Below are 21069 nucleotides of genomic sequence, written 5' to 3' on the forward strand. Positions count from 1 at the left end.
AGATGTTGCTAAACTACAATTCCCAGCACCTATCAGTAATACTGCATCCAGATTCTAATGCAAGAGTGGCCTGATGCGGTTCCATTTTTAGGTGTGCTACCAAATTATACAGATGCAACTGTATGTAAAATATATAGTGAGGAATGTAATAAAAGACCCTAAATTGCAATAAACCCATAGCAACCAATCAGCAGTAAGCATTTACTGGTCACCTGTTTAAAAGCATCTTATTGGTTGCTATGTGTTACTACTCCTGGGCAAACTTAGTGCCTTTTATATGGTGGATAGGGTTTATAGTCCTGTATTTCATGTTTCAGTAAAGTTTAATCATGTATCGTTGTGTATGTTCATAATATTTCTCTCTGATTACTACTATATGTATACAGGTATGGGACCCGTTAACCAGAATGCTTGGGACATGGGGTTTTCCAAACAAAGGCTCTTTCTGTAATTTGGATCCCCATACCCTAAAAGGCAGATTTATCAAGGGTCGAAGTGAAAATTCATTTGAAGAAAATTCGAATATCGAAATTTATCATGTCCTGTCTCTTTAAAAATTCAACTGAGCCCATTAGCCATCTCAAACCTGCCGAATTGCTGTTTTAGCCTATGGGGGACCTCCTAGAACCTATTTGGAATCAATTGGTGAAAAATCGAAGTTATTTTTTGAAAATATTCGATCAAATACGAGGTTACTTCAAATTGTACGATTCGAATTTGAACGAAAACGGCCTATTCACCCGAAAAAAAAAAAACCTAGACTTTTTTTGATAAATTTCGGTTGCTCTTTTTCTATTCGAATTTCGAAGTTATGGGATTTCAAAAAAAACTCCCATTACTTCGAAATGCGACCCTTGATAGATCTGCCCCTAAGTCTCCTAAAAAAACATTAAATAAAGCCTATAGAATTTTTTAAGGTTATCAGTTATATCTTAGTTGGGATCAAGTGCAAGGTATTGATTTATTATTACAGAGAAAAAGGAAATTTTAATTATTTCATTAAAATGGAGAGGGAGAGATGGCCTTTCCGTAATTCAGAGCTTTCTGGATAACAAATCCCTTACCTGTATTATACATCTGTGTGGGAATTTCCATATTGCAAGTCTTTGTGCAGGCAACTTCTTTAAACTGCCATAGAGAAACTCCTCTAGTTGCCATAAATACATTTTGCTGTTCAGAGATGAAATGTTTGGCTGGGGGGAGGGTAAAACCAAGATATTATTATAGAACATCTTAATGCTTATTAGTTGCTATGCTTCCTATAAGTATATAACAACCCTGTGCCTTCTCTATGCCATTAAATGTGTAATAATTCTACATTTTGTTCCCATCAGAAGAAAAGTACATCACTGTGCAACCCTATACGAGCCAAGGGAAAGATGAGATTGGGTTTGAGAAAGGCGAAACTGTAGAAGTTATCCAGAAGAATCTGGAGGGCTGGTGGTTTATAAGGTAAGGGATGTGGGTGCTGTGGCAGGACATTCATGCTAAATAGCAATTATTCTAGATCAGTGATCCCCAACCAATAGCTCATGAGCAACATGTTACTCACCAACCCTTTGGATGTCGCTCACACTGGCCTCAAAGTAGGTGCTTATTTTTTGAATTCCTGGTTTGGAGGCAAGTTTTAGTTGTATAAAAACCAGGTGTACTGCCAAACAGAACCTCCTGTAGGCTGACAGTCCGTATAGGGCTACCAAATATCAATTTACAATCCTAAAGGTGGCCATAGACGTAACAATTCCGTCCAATCGGCGAGCCAACGATATCCAAGTCTTCTGCCGATATCGTTCGGCTCTTTTCCCATCATACTCACACCGAATATCGTACGAAAACTAGTTTGATACGATATTATCTGTGCGTCTATGGCCACCTTTATTTTGCACCAACCTGGAACATTTTTCATTCTTGTGTCGCTCCCCAACTCTTTTCTTCATTTGAATGTGCCTCACGGGTCAAAAAGGTTGGGGATCCCTGCTCTAGATATTTAGTCAAGGAGGTCACGGCAAAATTTGTGATCTCCTGAAAAGCTAAAATATGACCTTTATCTTGCTGTTCTGCAGTGGCCAAGTGTAAAATCCTGGGGGTCAATCAGGACTTGGCTTTTCAGTTCTCAGGTCACTGCTACAGTAAGTCCTGGTGCCGACAATGAGCAAGGGCCCGAACAGTTTACGCATTTACAGCCCATGCCCAACACTTGCACCCCATCTTCCCTGCAAGCTGCACTGGACATCTTGTTGCACCCAGTTAAACATTTGTCACAAGTGCAAAGTGCAGTTTCCAAGTTAACCCTGTATTTCATAACGGCTAAACAGCGCCCCTTTGTGTCATCTGGGGTTGAAGAAATGGTCCCTGTGCAGACTATCATGGTTTCCTCTCATTCTGAGGAATTTAAGGGTTTTTGGAACTTCAGCAACTTTTGTAACTAATGGCACATTTACCTATTTATTGAGGACTTGTCTGATTTTTGTCATTTGTTATATATGCCTTCGTGACTGCATCTTAACAGGCATCAGTAAAATATTTGAAACAAAAAAAAATGGCACATTTGTAAAACTTCATTCAAATAATCCCTTTTTTGCTTTGTGCTGATACTGCTTAATATGTTTCACTCACAAGTTAAAACCCTTATATATTCTCTTTGATGTTAAGCTGACGTTTACAGAAAGTGAGAGGACTTTTCTTTCCATTGGACACAGTGGAAAAAGTCATGTCTACCCATGTGAAAGCTTTCCTATGGCAAGCTAGTAGCTGTGTACCTTGGCACGTTATTTCTCTGTCTGTAAAATATACCTTCTCCTATCACAGAAAAGCAGTGTCTTTATGCAGCCATAGGCAGATGTAAACTAGTTTGCATTTAAACCATTTTGAATCCCAAAATAGCTCCTTTTGCCTTTGGTCAGGTATGAATTTCTGAAAATGTCAGCTCACCGTCCAGGAACTTAAACTGTAAACCTTATAACGATATGAATAGAGAGCAGGCCCGGCATCTCTTGGATCCCGTCTTCTCTAGCTCTCTTCTCTGCTCTTTAGGGTCTTGCTAGTAACATCATTCATTATGAACAAAGGACACAGCTGCTGTTGTCGCTGGGTCAAAGACTCTTACTAAAGTTGTGCTAATCATGATATTGATAACAATTATTCCATGTGCAACGCATAAGGCAAAGGTTCTAAGTATTACAGACCGGTGAGTGATGTTTTCATCAAAAAGTCATAATCCGTCCTTAAGCATTATGACATAAACCATTTTAGACGTGCATGGGATTAGCCTGACACCTCTCGGCATGGGTTGAGTCTTATTTCCTACCGTTCTGGTCACGTGATTTCTTACTGGAGTTTTTCCTATGCACAAAGCTGGAAAACAGATGTTGGAACTGGTTTCTTGCCACTTCTCAGATTTTGGTCTAATCCCTTTGTGTTAATTCTCACGGCGTATTAACCCATTTGGCACAGCTGGATTCACGCTAGCAGATGGCGAATTATTTTCTCACAAACATTTTGTGATAAATAAAAACTAGGGATGCGCCGAATCCAGGATTCAGTTTGGGATGCGGCCAGGATTCTGCTTTTTTCAGCAGGATTCAGAATCCTAATTTGCATATGTAAATTAGGAGTGGGTATTGAAATCATGTGACTTTTCGTCACATTTTCCTTTCCTGTCCCTAATTTGCATATGCAAATTCGGGTTCGGTATTCAGCAGAATCTTTCACCAAGGATTCAGGGATTCGGCTGAATCCCAAATAGTGGATTCGGTGCATCCCTATTAAAAACAGGGTTGACTAAATATATATGAACTTTTCTCAATTTTTCGCACCTCTGCATTCTTTGTGATTTTTGCAGATACCAAGGCAAGGAGGGCTGGGCTCCAGCGTCCTATCTGAAAAAGGCCAAAGATGACATCCCGTGCTGTAAGAAGAATTTGGCTGGTCCAGTTGAAATTATAGGAAACATCATGGAAATTAGTAACCTCCTAAACAAAAAGACTCCCAATGACAAAGAGGGCCAGGGAGGAAACGACTCTGAAGAACAAACCATAAGCAAGAAAGAAATCAGCTTGCCTATCCTGTGTAATGACTCCAATGGTAACTCTATGATGTCATCGGAGCAGCAAGTATCAAAGGTGACCCCGGGTTCCCCTGCCGTTGCAAGAATTGCTCCACAAAGGAGTGAAATAAGTAAGGGCATACGCTTACATATACATATTAAGCACACGTTCTCATATTTGTATGGAAGTGACAGAACTAAGAACCTTTATCATGTAGAATTACAAAGTGCTCTGTCTTTAAATTTAATAGGTGCACATGTAGAGGAGGGATATCAGTCTCAAGACCCTCCAACTGGTATGTATTTTGTCTCCCAGCATCTTGCTCTGGCTGTTGACTGGGGTAGAATAGGAGTTTTAGTTCAGAGCTGTAAACCATTGCTTTGGCATCACCACTCTATGAGCTTTGTGAATTCATTGCTAAGAAATATTACACTAACATTATGGATAGGGATATCCATAATGGCTTCATTAAATGCATGTATAAAAGACCCCTTAGATTGTTTATTTCTTTTGATAAATCATCATATATCGGACAAAGCTCCGGCTTTGGAGCGGAAAGCCTAGCCTGGAAGAATGTTAGATTAATGGGGTAGATTCTTTATACTATGCCTGACTAATTTGACATTTAGAGGACATGTTTTCCTATCTTAGCATGGAGCGTTTCTCCACTGTACCCCTTTTAGGGTGGGTTGTGCTTTTTAATAAATAAATTGTCAAGCTGCTTTGCTTTATCTTGTTCGCTGCCCAGTGATCTGACCTTCAGATTCACCTGAATGCAGGTCTTTGTCTGAAAGCAACTTTGTGATTACTCAGAGGACATTGTAGGAGACCCCAAGATCATGGGGTGAGAAAATAAACCTCTGCTTTTGTTCATGAAATCTCTCAAAGCAGTCTTTCCATTTACATTTCCTTACACTAAGATGACCGTGTATGTCCAGCTTGCACAGAACTGAATAGAATTTTGTCGGCCTCAACAATATTTTTTTGTGGGCCCAGTAGTTCCATGGATGTGGGTCTCAATACATGAGCCTTACATTGAGTCCTGGCAGGGCTTGGGTTATGGGTAAGGTCAGACCCTAAGTTGGGTTATGGGTTAGGTCAGACCCTGAGATCACCTGTTACTTAATCACACAACGGTTGTTTTTCGAAACCTGCAACCAGCTGCAGAGGAGGATGGACCCTCAATAAAATATATTGTACCCTTTTTTATTCATTTAACTTAAATTAAGTAATGAAATGAATTAAATACATTTCTTTGAAATTTAGTGTGAGTACATAATGACATTATTTTCTTAGTAACCATGACTACTGTGATAAATCATAGCATAACAAAATACTGTCCCCTAATTTCGATTGAGCCCAAATAAAGGTTCATATCTGCAAAGAAAATATATGTTAAATAAACAAAGGAAGGGGAAGAAACAGATATAGGTCTGAGCGAAAATGCAGTGGACCAGCCAGGTCCACCTAATTTAAGGTGTTTTATCCAAAAGCTTCTCAATAGTGATGGGCGAATTTATTCGCCAGGCGCGAATTTGGGGTCGAATTTTCGTGATTCCCCGCCGGCAAATGAATTCGCAAAACGGCCGCGAAAATTCGCAGGCGACCAAAAAACGGACGCCGACATCAAAAACGAGACGCCGGTGCCGTTTCGCAAATTATCCGCCTTTTTTGCTGGGAATTCGAGAATTTTTCAGCAAACACTGCAAATTCGCCCATCACTACTTCTCAATTAACCAATCCTTGGGAATTAATCCATGTGCCAGCCTATCACCTTTGAGCAGCAATGCTAAGTACCATTTAAGATATCTTTTTTTTTGCAGTACATTTAATGGTGTTTTTTTTATTTTTTTTTAACTACCAAACAGATAGTACAATAATTTAGATAGAAACATAGACATTTATTTACATTTGAAGATCTTCTCGATTCCTCTCACCAATGTTGAGTGGTTCTCGACTATTTACATATTTGTCATTTGCTTTTTGGATTTTCTTGAGCGTGAAAACACCTGCTCGTATATTTTAATGGTAACTCAACAACTCAAAACCTCTTGTGAACTCTCATGCGAGAGGAGTGATAGATTTCCATTCAAACAAATGATGAAATTGAAAGTGGATCTAAGTAGAATTGATTTTTTCTTTCAATTTTTTTGTCAGAAGAACACCATGATGGAAGATTATTTTCCCTTTAAGATAACTTAACTTTTGTAACCAACTGGGGGGAATAATTTATACATTAATTTTTATTAGCTTTGAAAAAGGACATTGGTGTGAAAAGAAAGCAAATATATTTTTAAAACACATATTTGTTATTTAAATGTACTGCTACCGTTTAACATGCAAGGTTAGTGCTGCACAAGTGGTGTTAACATATTTAATAAAGTGCCCCATTGAAATTTATTTTCTTTGTCTTTACAGGTTCTCCAAATTTACGAATGAAGCCTCCCCCTCGCAGAGAATCTAGTTTGGTATGTTCATTTTATTTTGCAGGTTTTTATACACATATAGCATAAATAATAAAGATTTTATATTGTTAATTGCTTATATTTGATTGTATTAATTGCAATGAAGCCTACATCTGTACTGTAATGATTCTCTGATCCTGGAGTATAGCATTAACAAACATCTTTGGCTTGCCACAACTAAAACTGATTTAAAGTGGACCTGTCACCCAGACACAAAAATCTGTATAATAAAAGTCCTTCTCAAATTAAACATGAAATCCAATTTCTATTTTTTATTAAAGCATTCATAGCTGTTGTAAGCTCATTTAAACATCTCAGCTGCCAATCAAATATTGTCTGCCCCTCCTCTATGCCCGTGGCATAGAGGCGGGGCAGACAATTACTTTCACTTTCCATTCAGCACTTCCTAGAAATCACTGCTCTCCCCACATTCCCCCAGTTCTCTTTACCATTTAATTGTGTAACCAGGGCATGGGGATGGACATTGGGTCCCCCATTCTGGTGCACAAACAAGATTCTGAGATGATACAAGGCTTGTCTTAATAACAGTGTCCACAAAATGGCTGCTGCCTGCTTGCTATAATTTTGAAATCCCAGACTGAAGGAAATAAGATTCAAATAATTTATGTAGTGTAATTAAAGTTCATTATCCTTGACTAATCTGATAAAATAGGATTTTGAATAATGTTTTTTGGTGACGGGTCCCCTTTAAAGTAAGGGGGTGATAATGCTTGAGGAGAGTTTTTGGAGGAGATAAGAAGGTCGGGGTTGTTCAAAGCTGAAAAAAAGACTTTCTACTTTATGACCCTCTGGCTGATTTTTTTCTGGCTCTGTTATGCCACAAGCAACAGAATGCACTTGTATGAATGATTGTATGAAATTCTTTAACAGAGCATTTTTTGGAGATATCAAGTGTTTGTTTTTTCTCTTTAATTCTTCAGGGATTCCAGCTACCAAAGCCACCTGAACCTCCTTCAGTAGAAGTAGAATATTACACTATTGCAGAGTTCCAGTCTTGCATATCCGATGGCATTAGTTTCCATGGTGGTCAAAAAGCTCAGGTAGGCACATGTTTCTTACTAATATTCTATTATTTTTACTATTATTACTATTACTACTACTATTTACATTTTAAAATGGGTTTGGTTGATTGATTAAGTAGAACAGAATAAGCAAACACAAGACCTTTACTGGTCAAGTCTTCAACTAGCAGTGATCTAACTCTGATATGATGATTTACTTGCAGGTGGTTGAAAAGAACTCAGGTGGATGGTGGTATGTTCAGATTGGAGAAAAAGAAGGATGGGCGCCATCATCTTATATTGACAAAAGAAAGAAACCAAACTTAAACCGGAGGACAAGCACATTGACAAGACCCAAAGTTCCTCCTCCTGCACCACCAGTTAAACAAAAAGATTCAGAGGAAGGTGTTACTCCCATAACTTGCACTTCCGCTGATCCCAAAGAGTCTCCATCGAAACATATATACGAGGAACCTGAATATGATGTGCCTGCATTTGGATTTGATTTAGAAGTAGAACTTAATGTTTCAAACCAGAGTCATGGAGGTGATCTTATTCAAGAAAATATGTTCCAGCCATCCAGACCTTCTCCTGTGTCCTCTCTACTGAGTCCAAAATTTAGAGTTGGTGAGTTTCCTGATGACATAACTAATGAAGAGGAGATAATTTATGAAAATGAGGGATTTAGACCATTTGTGGAAGACGCTGTGTCAAATAAGGAATCAAGTGGTGACTCTGATTCACAAAAGAGCTCTGTAATAATACAAAGAAATGCGCCCACTGCAACATCTTCAAAACCTCCTCTTCTAAAGTATAAGTCTGAAAGAAATGTCCAACAAGAAACAAAAAATGTCTCCTTTTCAACAAGTGAGGAGATAAAACCCAGGTCAGCTTCAGATGTTGGTTTACATGCTGTACCAAAGGTTAGTACAAAGAAAGATGCTGAGCAAAAACAGGCAGTCGTCCCTTCAACAAGAGCAAAGCCAACAGTAAGACCGAAGCCTTTTTTAAGTAAAGCTGACTCCCAAAACCAAGATAAAATGGACATAGGCAGTTTGAGGCGCCAACTGAGACCAACAGGTCAACTCAGAAGTGGGCTTAAAGGTTCGAAAAGTGAAGAATCAGAAAACCCACCAAAGGCAGCATCTGAAAGTGTTGATAACAAACCAAGAAGACGTTCCGTGGATCATTCTTCCAATACTTCTCAGTCTATTACTATATCTAACAATGACAAAAGTGAGGAAGGCATTGATCAAAAGATTTTTTATACCGCAACAAGCACCTATCAAAAAGTCTTAGATACAGAAATCAGTTTCCCTATAGGAGCCAAAGTAGAAGTTCTGGAAAAACAAGACAGTGGGTGGTGGTATATTAAGTACAAAGATTCTGAAGGATGGGCACCATCGCACTTTCTAGACCTTGTGGATAATAAAAAGGCAGATACCTCAACAGCTGAGTCTGAATCCACCAAAATGAAAAAGAATGAAAATAAGTCAAATAGCTTGGAGAAGATTGAAAAAAGAGTGCAAGCTTTAAACACTATTAACCAAAGCAAACGAGCAACACCTCCCGTTCCTTCTAGACCACCAGGTGGATTTTCCAAACCTCCAGGACCAGGAAGCAATGTTGTAAAGTTGAGGAATGGAGTAAAGCAAGTAACTGTAAGACCTCAGTCTGTGTTTGTTTCTGCTCCTCCAAAGGATAATAATATTTCTTGCAATTTACGCAGAAATGAATCATTGTCTGCCACAGACCACTTGAGAGCAGTTCGGCGAAACGCATCTTTTAACACTGTCCGTTCTCAGCCAAATCAGGCAAAAATAAGTTTTTCTGCTAAACCAGATGCAGATTTGTCAGAATCGGAAACATCCGTCAGGCCTTCTCAAAAGAACGGCATACCCGTGTCCACTGTTCGGCCAAAGCCAATCGAGAAGTCTCAGTTCATCCACAATAATCTCAAAGATATATATATCTCCATTGCAGACTATGAAGGAGATGATGAGACTGTAGGATTTCAGGAAGGGGTTTCAATGGAAGTCCTGGAGAAAAATCCAAATGGTTGGTGGTACTGCCAAATCCTTGATGAGGGGAAACCATTTAAAGGCTGGATACCTTCAAATTATCTGGAGAAAAAGAACTAGTGTGACAGTTAAATATATATAAATATAATTTAAAGAACTTGAGATGTGTTTTTTATAAGGTCTATATTGTTGGAAAAAAGAAACTGAAACAAGATTTTTACAAGATGAAGGCCACTGGCTGAGGAATATATTTGTAAGAAACACAGGGTGTGAGATCCAGTCTCGACTACAAAATTTGAGTGCCTTCACTTTCAGGTCTGAAACACTACAGAATGTTTAGAATTGTTTAGGAAGTTATTTTTTGACTCAAGAGAAATCTTTTTCCGACAAGAATGATAAAATGCGTTTTTTGCCAAGCATGGAATACTTGCAGCAAAAGATCTATATACATTGGGCACCGACTGCATAATATCCTTATGGAATACTTCTGGTTCATCTAATTTTCCTTTTTTTCCCACAAATGTATGTGCATTTGTTTCAGGTTTTTAAAGGTTTTGCGGATTATGGGATAACTCTTATTAGAGCATTGCACTTGCGTCTCTTATTTGGCATTCAGGTAGTCCTTTTGTAAGGCTCTCTCCTTATTTAGAAATATGGATTATAATTTTTTTTTTTTTGGAGTGGTGGAGTTAATAATTTGAGGCAGTTGCTTGATAATCAGAAAAGTCTGTAACCACATTTAAGCAAGTAGTTCTTTTAAACCCTTCGGTGTTCACATGCATAGTGTGTCCGCTAACCACCTCTGCTTTGCATAGACATTGTTTGGAGACACATTATTTTATATCCAGAAAGGTGTGCCATGGAACGAGTGCATTGTTGGCTGCCTTGTTTACAGAATGTGCCAACGATTTACAATCTGTAGAATTCTCATTTGTATATATTGTCTTTTTTATCCTTTTGTTTTTCCAGAGCACGTGAACCAAAAGTAGTTGACCTTAAACAGAGCAATGCAAAAAACATTAACCTGCACTTCTTCTGAAAGAAGACCCATATCATTAACCTGTGTTTAACATTTTGGGTGGTTACTCCTAAAACAAAAAATGTATAAAAAATATGTGAGTATATAAAGAAGCAGCAGACGTGAGTGCACCACTGATTACAAAGTATAGTGTGCAAAGTCTGCTCCATCTGTTTATTTACATAAGGAACAGATCTCCGTCACATTTTCCGGTGACCAAAAAGATACAACTGAAGTTCCTTCCATCGGTGTCTTCATTTGTGTGTGTATTTGTTCCTGTAGTCGAATGTGTTATGTATTATTTATTCACACGCAGACCTTAGTGGACAAGAACATGACTAAATAAGACAAACACTTTGAACTCAGGAATTCTTCATTCATTCACTTCATATTAAATATCCAGATGAAAAACCAAACTGATGTTGGGATATGTTGTATGTCTGTCGTTTTTGTATCAAGGGATTTATGTTACTGTGTGCGACTAGCTGCCATTGTTTATGTCTAACACAGCAATATGTATATAATGTTGACATTTTAATGCCCTAATAACAGCAAAAATCTTTCTCAGAGCCCAAATCTATATTCTCTGATGATGATTGGTTAATTCTGTCCCACACTACAGGGGTTATTTATCAAAGTCCGATTTTATCGCAACATTTTTTGCTGCAAACTCCAATCAAATCCGCTCTGGTTTTTTATGCTTATTTATTATTAAATTTTCCTGAAAATTTGCTTAGCGGGAAATCAGGTTTTCACATTTTTTTGGGATTTTTCAACAGAAAACACAGATTTCTTATGTTTTTTGCCCGTACAGTTTGGGGGAATTAGATGAAATTGCGCACATCAAAAAATCATTGGGACTTCTACCATTGACTCTTATGCAACCTCCACAGGTCTGAGATGCCAGATTTTGTAATTCGGACTTTTCCATCCTCTGGGTTTAATAAATTACGAAAAATAAATGATTTAATAAAAAAAAAAATCAAATGATTTTTGCATTCGGAGTTTAGTCAATAACCCCCTCTGTGTTCTTCGGGCAGGCTTTACTTTATTGATCCTATTATTGTTAAAGTTGAAAGCATCCGACAAAAATTGCTTTTCACCACTATAATGTGCGTACGCTTGACAATATACAAGAAGCGTCACACTTACAAGAAAACAGCTTTGATATCAAGTTGGGCATCACACAAAAACACACTACAATTCAAAATATAGGTATTCTGTGACAATATAAAAAAATGTGATTTTACTTGATCATATCATTCTACCCAATGTTTTTAGCAAAAGGAAAGGGGTCTATAGCTTGAAAACAATATTGCCAGTAATTGGTATACTCTAAGGGGCAGATTTACTAAGGTTCGAATGGTAGATTAAAATTTTTGAATTGTTTTTTTGGTCAAAACTCACAATTTTCGGGTCGTTCCTATTCATTCAAATTTTAGACGTGTGAGTTTTTCATAAATAACCTCCCATTTAAGTTGCGAGTACATTTGAATGTATTAGAGTAAAAAATAAAATTCACATAACTCTAAAATTCGACCTTTTGTAAATAACCCCGTAACTGTATACCACATATGCCAATGTATTGGGCCAATTCAAAATTATAATTGGCTTTATCAGGATATAACATTTTTTATTTCAGCTGAAAAATGAAATTTTTGAACTACATTGCCACTTCTATCAAGGTGATAGTGGACACTCCAGCCTTATGCTCATTTTTAAACCTGGATTTATTAGTGGGTAATAAAGAAAATCAATACGAACTGAAATTCTATTTAAATTAGGCAACCATATTTTTTCCAACTATTTGGTGATTTTGGCTGTTTCATTGCTAATTTTGTATAACTTGTATAATTTTGTATTTTGTATAACCAACCAGTTGCTGTTATTATGGGTTTTAAGCTTCTAGCCAAGCATTTTTTGAATGGAAGCACTATATAGTTCTGCTGGACAGTGTTAAATAAAGTAATACATAGAATATCTGCTAGACTGCAGTACTAATAGTAGTGAGTTACTTATTATTTTAATTATTATTAAATATAACTATGTTTTTTTTTCCAATAATGAGAGAGAAGTGGTTCATTATTTGAAAATAGATGCACTTTACCAATAACAAGTTACACTCAAGTGCAGTATTGAAAAAAAAGTGCAGTGCATACAGTACTATTAAGCAACACATATTTATATACAAATATTTATAATTATTTAAAATAATTCTGCCTGTTTCACAGATTTATTACAAATCTCTGCACCTGGGTGCATTTCCTTTTCCATTTATGATTTGATGAAGATTTGAAAAAGTTAATATGCATTACTGTAGGGGTTTTCATTCTTTTACTATTATTGTACTAATCTAGTACAACAACAAAAGTGTTGTATTGGAAAATCCCCTCTGCAGTTGCCCAGCATGTATCATTTGGACTCTTTTTGTCCACTTAAAGTGACGTTCAAATAATGATAGAAGGCCCTATTCATCATCAAATAGGATATTAAGGGGCAGATTTATCAAGGGTCGAAGTGAATTCGAGGGAATTTTCGAAGTAAATAATTTGAAATTCGAAGTAATTTCTTATATACTTCGTCCATCGAATAGGATACTACCACTTCGAATTTACTCCGAATTAAAATAGTTTGAATATTCGACCATTCAAAGTACTTCGACTTCAATACTTCGCCAAATTAAACCTGCCAAAGTGCTATGTTAGCCTATGGGGACCTTCTACAGCATTTTTCTAAGTTTTTTGAAGTCGAAGTAAAATCGTTCGATCGTACAATAAAATCGTTCGAATCGTTTGATTCAAAGGATTTAATCGTTCGATCGATTGAACGATTTTTCTTCGACCGCAGAATACCCAAATTCGATGAAAAAAGTTCAAATTCGATATTTTAATTCAAAGTATTTCAATTTGATGGTCGAATTTCAAAGTATTTTTTACTTCGAAATTCGACCCTTGATAAATCTGCCCCTTAGGGTTTTTTGGTTAAATCCCCATTATTCATCTATTGCCCCAAAAATGTTTCTTTAAATGGCTTTTTGTTCTCAATCATTTTCAAAAAAATATACTTTTTAAATTTCAATTGGCCAAATGAGTGAAAAGCATATGAAAATTTTGAGAGACCACAATACTTTTCTTAGTCCTTTGTGATAAAAACAATTCTTTTTTTTTTTTTAAACAATTGTGGAAATGTTGGTTAACCTTTCTAATATTTCTATTTTCATTTGAAAAACTATTTAACTTGCATTCATTTTAAAAACAACAAAATGTTTGAAAGAAGAATTCTGTTTTATTTTTCTATTCTATTAAACAAAGGTTTAAGATATTTTTTTTTTAGTGAGAATCTTATCAACTTTAATTTTCATTAATTCCAAAAACATCATCATGTTTCAAGAATAGAATTCAGTTATTCGGTAGATATTTATAAATAGAGCCTTAAATAGTGATGGGCGAATTTATTCGCCAGTCACGAATTTGCGTAAAATTTTTTTTTTACGCCTGCGAATTTTCGCGGCAGTCTCGCAAATTTATTTGGCGATGGCGAATCACGGGAATTCGCCACTAATTCGCCATCGGTGAATAAATTCGCGATACCGCAGTGAAAATTTGCCGGCATCAAAAAAAAAATGGGCTGAGAAATTTGCGAAACGGCTGAAAAATCACAAAACAGTGCCAGGGTCTGGTTTTTGATGCAGGCGTCCGTTTTGCGATTTTTCAGCCGTTTCGCAAATTTAGCAGGAAATTCTCAAATTTTTCTGCGAAGCAAAACACCCCAAATTCGCCCATCACTAGCCTTAAATTATTTTTGTTTGATTGATTTAATCTAGAAGAATATTTTTTATTTAAGTAAATAGTTCATTTGTGTTAAACTTTTACACTACAGTCCCGAAGATGAATATTTGAAAGTAAAATAACATACTTGAAACTATACAGTTGATTATGTAATGAATCTTGTTCAGGAAATAAAATGACCCAGTTTTACAAAACTGACACTGTGATTATAGAATTATATTGTAGAATCAATAATAAGTGATATATTAGGACTATTAAAAGATAACAGTACTGTCTCCCCATCTATTTTGTGGTCTTAGATGTTATTTGAGAAGCATCTAGAGAGAGAGGCAAGGGGGCCCTCTCGTGGTAAACTGTTGCAAAGAAGCGAAGCATGCAGAAGCTGCATTGTCTTTCTAGAGAACAGATGAAAATGGCAAAATTTAAAATGTGAATTTTTGTTTTTGCTGTATACTGCAACTTTATTAATAATGAGTACTTCTGAGTTCGTTATTGACTGTTATATAATGCCTGAAATAGCCTTTTCTTTCGTTATATCCTTGTTCCTTTTCATTGGAATTGCTTTCTTGTCCCTTTATGCACCTGGAATTTTTTGAAATGTGGACATATTTAAAATAAATAACAGTAAACAAGTAACACCCCAGTTTTGAAGATCTTTTAACCTTCTTTTCAAGAATCCTGTAATTCAGTCTAATGCGTAAAAATATTTGTATATACCCATAAATCCATCATTTATTTTTAAATGTGCAAAATTTTAATCATGTCAGCTTTTCCATGATAAATTCATTGCTCCAGAACTATAATATTAAACAACAACCCTTAGGGGGTTATTTAATAAGCTCTGAATACCCGAAATTCCTCTAAATCTGAAAAATACGTGATTTATTTTTATAAAATCGGACTCGAAAAAAAATTTCTGAATTTATTAAACCCTGAGGGCTAAAAAGCCCGAATATAAAACCACAGAATCTCAAACCTGTAGAGGTTGCATAAAAGTCAATGGGAACAGTCCCATTGATTTTTGGTTGTGTCGGGGGTTTCGGGCACTTTCACAATGTTTTTGGAGCTTTCGGGTGAAAACTCCGAAAAATTTGTAGATTTCTGGGGAACATTCATGAAAAAATCCTGAAAATCTAAGCTCTTCCCGCAAAGCAAATTTTTGGGAAAATGTAATAATAAATAAGCGTTAAAAACCCGAGCGGGTTAGATCGGAGTTTGTAGCAGCCGATATTGAGATAAATTCGGACCTTGATAAATAACCCCCTAAATCTTCCTCAGAAGATTTGTTTGAAAAGTAAACCACATCTGAACCCTAATTTGAATATTCAAATTACAGGTAAACATGTCAGTGATGAGTGTTGCTTTCAGTTTGGGTTTAGTTCACATGACAGATTGCTCAACATTGGAATTTGGAGTGTTTTTGAGTTTTTTTTCCAAATTTGAGAAACTCAGATATCTTATTTATTAAATATGTGAATCTAGAAAAATGCGGATTTATCAACAGAAATTTATCAACAATTGAATCTGACTTTTTATCTTATTTGTTGCAAAATTTTTCATTTTGGTTCGGGAAAATCAAGTTTTCAAGATTTATCAGGTGCAATAAATGCTGGAGAGTCCAGTGGGAGTTGTAATTTCAAAAAGCAACCTATTTTTACAATTAAAAATTTCAAGATGAATTAATAATTTGACAGAATGACAAATAAGAGCGAATTTGAGATTTTCAATTTTCACTTTTATTCAAATTCAACAAAATCTCTGAAATATGTATAATCAGATGCTGATAATTATGAGTCTTAAGATTCCAACACATTTTCCAAAAAGTGCAGGTATTTATTCAAATTGAAACTGAATTCTGGATTCAGAAATTTATCAACAATTGAATCTGACTTTTTATCTTTTTTGTTGCAAAATTTTTCATTTTGGTTCGGGAAAATCAAGTTTTCAAGATTTATCAGGTGCAATAAATGCTGGAGAGTCCAGTGGGAGTTGTAATTTCAAAAAGCAACCTATTTTTACAATTAAAAATTTCAAGATGAATTAATAATTTGACAGAATGACAAATAAGAGCGAATTTGAGATTTTCAATTTTCACTTTTATTCAAATTCAACAAAATCTCTGAAATATGTATAATCAGGTGCTGATAATTATGAGTATTAAAATTCCACCAAATTTTCCAAAAAGTGCAGGTATTTATTCAAATTGAAACTGAATTCTGGATGCGGCACCTTCCTGCTGAATTAGATATTTCCCATTGTTAATTGCGCTGAGAATATAAATGATTTAAAAACGAATTTGCTTTATTATGAACTTTTTCGAACAGTCAGTCAAAAAATAAGTCTTTCTGTATGTTCATCGAGATTATGCCTTATTTCTAATTTTTTTTTCCGCGGAAAATCTATAGGGGACATTTACTATAAGAAAAGCAGTCTGCAAAGTGACAAAAATGTGTGCAAAGAGTTTGATAGACTCTGCTATCCCTTGCTATCTTAATATCTGATTTTTTTTTTTTTAATGACGATGGCATTCTATAACATTTTGCTTTCATTTTCTGATTTTAGTGCTGCATTTATATGTAGAAAGAAATCTGTATATCTAATGCTTTCTAATGTAAAGGACCGCTACGGCTTTTTATAATGTAAGAGTCACAAGGGAATGTTATAGGGCATCCAATAACCGTGTATCTCTTATTTAATATTATTTTGTGTTTGTTTATCTTTAAAATTGTTTGCCCCTTTTTTTTTAAATGTCTTATCTCATTTAAAAACGTGTTCAGGATAAGTGCAATATTATTGAAAAACAGGCTCCTCGTCCAGGACCTTAATGGGTAAGTTAACCAAGCTGGTATAGTGTAGAAAGGTAAATTCAGTTTGATGTGATTCTACCTAGCTCTGCACTGTGTCAGTTTGGTGACTTATCCTTTTCGAGTGGTGAACGCCATGTGATGAGTTTCATTCTAAAGGCACTCTAGAAACTGCAAACACGAGAGCAATGCACGTCAGGTATTAGGTTTTGAGGCAAAGGGACCCAGAATATGACTTCACTGTTCTCAATTCCGATGCAGTTGAACTGCAGTTTGGAAGGCAACAGCTAATGAGGCAATGTGGAGCATTATCTATGTTAACTAACTAATGAAGAGTGTAGGAGACGGTTACTCTTCTTCTTTCAAAGACTGGAAGATATTAGAACAGTGCTTCAGATTCCATATCGGAATATATCACTATTATTTGTGGCATTTGCCATTTCAAATGGCTACAATGGTTTTTATTCCCTAGACCAGTGTTCCCCAACCAGTAGCTCGTGAGCAACTTGTTGCTCTCCAACCCCTTGGATGTTGCTCCCAGTGGCTTTAAAGCAGGAGCTTATTTTTGAATTCCAGGCTTGGAGGCAAGTTTTGGTTGTATAAAATCAGGTGCACTGCCAAACAGAGCCTCAATGTAGGTTGACAATCCACATAGGGGCTACCAAATGGCCAATCACAGCCCCAAGAACATTTTTCATGCTACTGTTGCTCCGCAACTCATTTTACTTCTGAATGTTGCTCATGGGCTCAAAGGTTGGGGATCCCTGCTCTAGACCTTCCAGCTCCACCCAAGTGTGCAAGAGAGGACACGTATTATCTTTCTCCATACTTGCTACTTGCACTAATGGAAGCTGAGAAATGATTTTGAAAGCAGCTTCAACTGAGTTACCTCGAAGTGGATAAGAGGAGACTTCTAAGTGATTGCACTCCAGTGTGAATGGAGTTTTGCTGCTATCGCATTTTTTTTCCTGTGCAATTTTAAATAATTAGAAATATAAACTTACTAAAAAAGGGGTCACTCCCTTCAACATTACTGTTAAAGAATAGGCTCCAATACAGGAGGAGGTTCTACTTAGATTCTTCACCACTCCCCTATAATGTTTATTCTTATGTGTGTTGGAAAAAACAGACACCATATAAACCTGCACTGCTAGCATGCCCCCGAAGATAAACCCCAAAACCAGAGCTGTAGTGTCTGGCCCAAATAATGAAATGTATCTCTTCAGCTTACTGATTAGATGAAGTTGAGTGTGGGCTAAACAATTATCTGTATGGAGCACTTCAATTATGTTTTTCAATGTAGAAAGGCTGTTATATTAATAGCTGGTACATATCGTTGGTGGTTGTAAAATATTTTTTAATAGATGCTAAATATTAGGAAGCACTAACAAACATTTCTTTGTTTGTTGGTTTATCCAAGATTTTTCTTGGAAAGTCTTCAGAGAAGCCATGGGAAATGAAGACTCTATTTTTGGATATAATTGTTTTTTCCTTTGAGAATTAGTGCTGGGCTGGTCCCAAATGAATCTTTATTTACTGCTTGTTTTCCGGTTTAGCAGGTTCTAATTTAAGAGTGCAAATAATGATCATTTCTATTCACAATGGCATTAACAAATCTTTACCAGCCTCATCCACCACTGTCCTGTGCTGAGTCTCCTGTTGGTTAAAAGCTGCAGTGGAATTACCTGTATGCCAGAATGAGATCTGTTTAGGTTACAATCATGATCACAGAACGTAGATAAATCATTGAAGAAAGTACAGGTAGCTAGAACTGCTGCTTTAAACATGACAGGCTTGGACGGTCAATTAATTAATTGATAATTCTGTAAAACAAAATTAAAGCTGGCCAAATTGGGCAGATGATGAAGCCAGTTCCAACCACAGTGATCAGTATTGGAAGAGCAGAAGGGAATCTCCTCATAAATCAGATTCCGATAGGCTAATGTTGGTACATCCATTAAGACCATGATCACGTCATAGGACTGCATTACCTGTTTCTTTAGGGAGTTATGTGCATAACTCAAGTAAAGAAACATTAAATAGGACAAATCTATAATGTCAAGACCACAGAGGTATCAAAAGCAAATTTCCTGACTTATTTTCTGTGTTTTCCAAACCTGCACCAAAGATAAATCTAGCCACTATTACATTTGTTGTGGCTTTTTGTGAATGTTGGGTTCTTCTCAATCCTATGAAAATGTACTATAGCCTGGGAACCATTAATTTTAAATTCCTTAAGAGGTCAGAACGTAGAACAGGAACAATGAAGTGGAAGCGCCCCAGATGTTGTGCAACTCAGGATCCCTTACATGAAAAAGCTACTAAGGGCAAACACAAGTTTTTGCTGGGGTCACACACATTGTCTCACTCTGTATTTATGTTAAGTAAGCCAGATGATATCAAATTACTAACCTGAGTCAAGTGCCACAGCTGTTGTCATATTGTACGTTGTGTCATGTTTTACTTTACCTGTGTTATGTAGAAAGTACAGATCAAGTAACAGTTAGCAATTGGAATATCCCAACTGTTTACTTTAAAGAAAACAAACCATATTGGGATTTCTGGGTTTCCAAATACAACACAGTTAAGGCTTTGTGAACAGCAGACAGATGTTAAGATAGTTCCAAATTATTTTGTGCTTTGTTTTGCAATGCTGATACGCAGAATTTTTACTGTAGGAAGATGGGCAGGCAGTACATGAGAAGATGGGCAGGTAGTAAATGAGAAGATGGGCAGACAATACATGAGAAGATGGGCAGGCAGTAAATCAGAAGATGGGCAGGCAGTACATGAGAAGATGGGCAGGCAGTAAATGAGAAGATGGGCAGACAATACATGAGACGATGGACAGGCAGTACATTAGAAGATGGGCAGGTAGTAAATGAGAAGATGGGCAGCCAATACATGAGAAGATGGGCAGGCAGTACATGAGAAGATGGGAAGGCAGTACATCAGAAGATGGGCAGGCAGTAAATCAGAAGATGGGCAGGCAGTACATGAGAAGATGGGCAGGCAGTAAACCAGAAGATGGGCAGGCAGTAAATGAGAAGATGGGCAGGCAGTACATGAGAAGATGGGCAGGCAGTACATGAGAAGATGGGCAGGCAGTACATGAGAAGATGGGAAGGCAGTACATGAGAAGATGGGCAGGCAGTAAATCAGAAGATGGGCAGGCAGTAAATCAGAAGATGGGCAGGCAGTAAATCAGAAGATGGGCAGGCAGTACATGAGAAGCTGGGCAGGCAGTAAACCAGAAGATGGGCAGGCAGTAAATGAGAAGATGGGCAGGCAGTACATGAGAAGATGGGCAGGCAATACATGAGAAGATGGTTCCAGTGTTGACAGATGAGCGTTTTGGGCAGTGCTCCCCTTTGTTCTGTTTTAATCTGCTCAACCACAGGGGAACGCAGGCTCAGACACACTTAATTCTTCTGTATGGTCTAGTCCTCACGATGATGAAAGTAAGCCCTGAACGTAGATGGAATGCAACATGCTCATCTTTAAGAGCCCTTAGGGGGGATAGAAAAGCTTATTGTAAGTGAATATAGTTGGTTTGGGTGTTGATGTATTTGTGATGTAAAGTGAGTGAATTATTGGATGTTTTATGAAGGAGTTTGAAATGTTACTGAGGAAAGACAAAAGGGGTGCAGTATCAGTTGTTATAGCATGGCTAATGAAAAGTGCTGTATTTTATTCTGGAACAACTAAGCAGTCTCAGAGAGCTTGGCAGCTGTAGAACCAAAATCACTGCATGGCTGCCTTTTATTTGTTAGGGCAAACAGCTCAAACGATCAGAACAGGAGGAAGTGAAGAGGAACTGTAGTTTTCTTTTTCGTCTGCCAATATACAATACACTGCCATCAGCATTCCTGATCCTGAACCAATCAGTATCCATAGTAAATTGA

General features: G+C 36.8%; 1 protein-coding gene across 11 annotated transcripts in view; it reads left to right on the plus strand.

Annotated features, from left to right (window-relative positions):
* Positions 1–12636, plus strand: part of sh3pxd2a.S (SH3 and PX domains 2A S homeolog) — a 181405-nt gene extending 168769 nt beyond the window's left edge. For 6 of the 11 annotated variants that reach the window (XM_041570934.1, XM_041570938.1, XM_041570935.1 and 3 more), the window contains 5 exons: positions 1335–1452; positions 3842–4176; positions 6465–6514; positions 7453–7572; positions 7758–12636. In XM_041570934.1, the coding sequence (XP_041426868.1) occupies positions 1335–1452; positions 3842–4176; positions 6465–6514; positions 7453–7572; positions 7758–9674 (2540 nt within the window). In that variant the 3' untranslated portion in view covers positions 9675–12636. Of the gene's footprint in view, positions 1–1334; positions 1453–3841; positions 4177–4296; positions 4342–6464; positions 6515–7452; positions 7573–7757 lie in introns of all 11 variants that reach the window. The other 5 variants (XM_041570936.1, XM_041570931.1, XM_041570933.1 and 2 more) reach the window with 2 other exon arrangements.
* Positions 12637–21069: the final 8433 nt, after the last annotated feature.

Source organism: Xenopus laevis, chromosome 7S (assembly GCF_017654675.1).
Source record: "Xenopus laevis strain J_2021 chromosome 7S, Xenopus_laevis_v10.1, whole genome shotgun sequence".
In the NCBI taxonomy this organism is placed as follows: Eukaryota; Metazoa; Chordata; class Amphibia; order Anura; family Pipidae; genus Xenopus; species Xenopus laevis.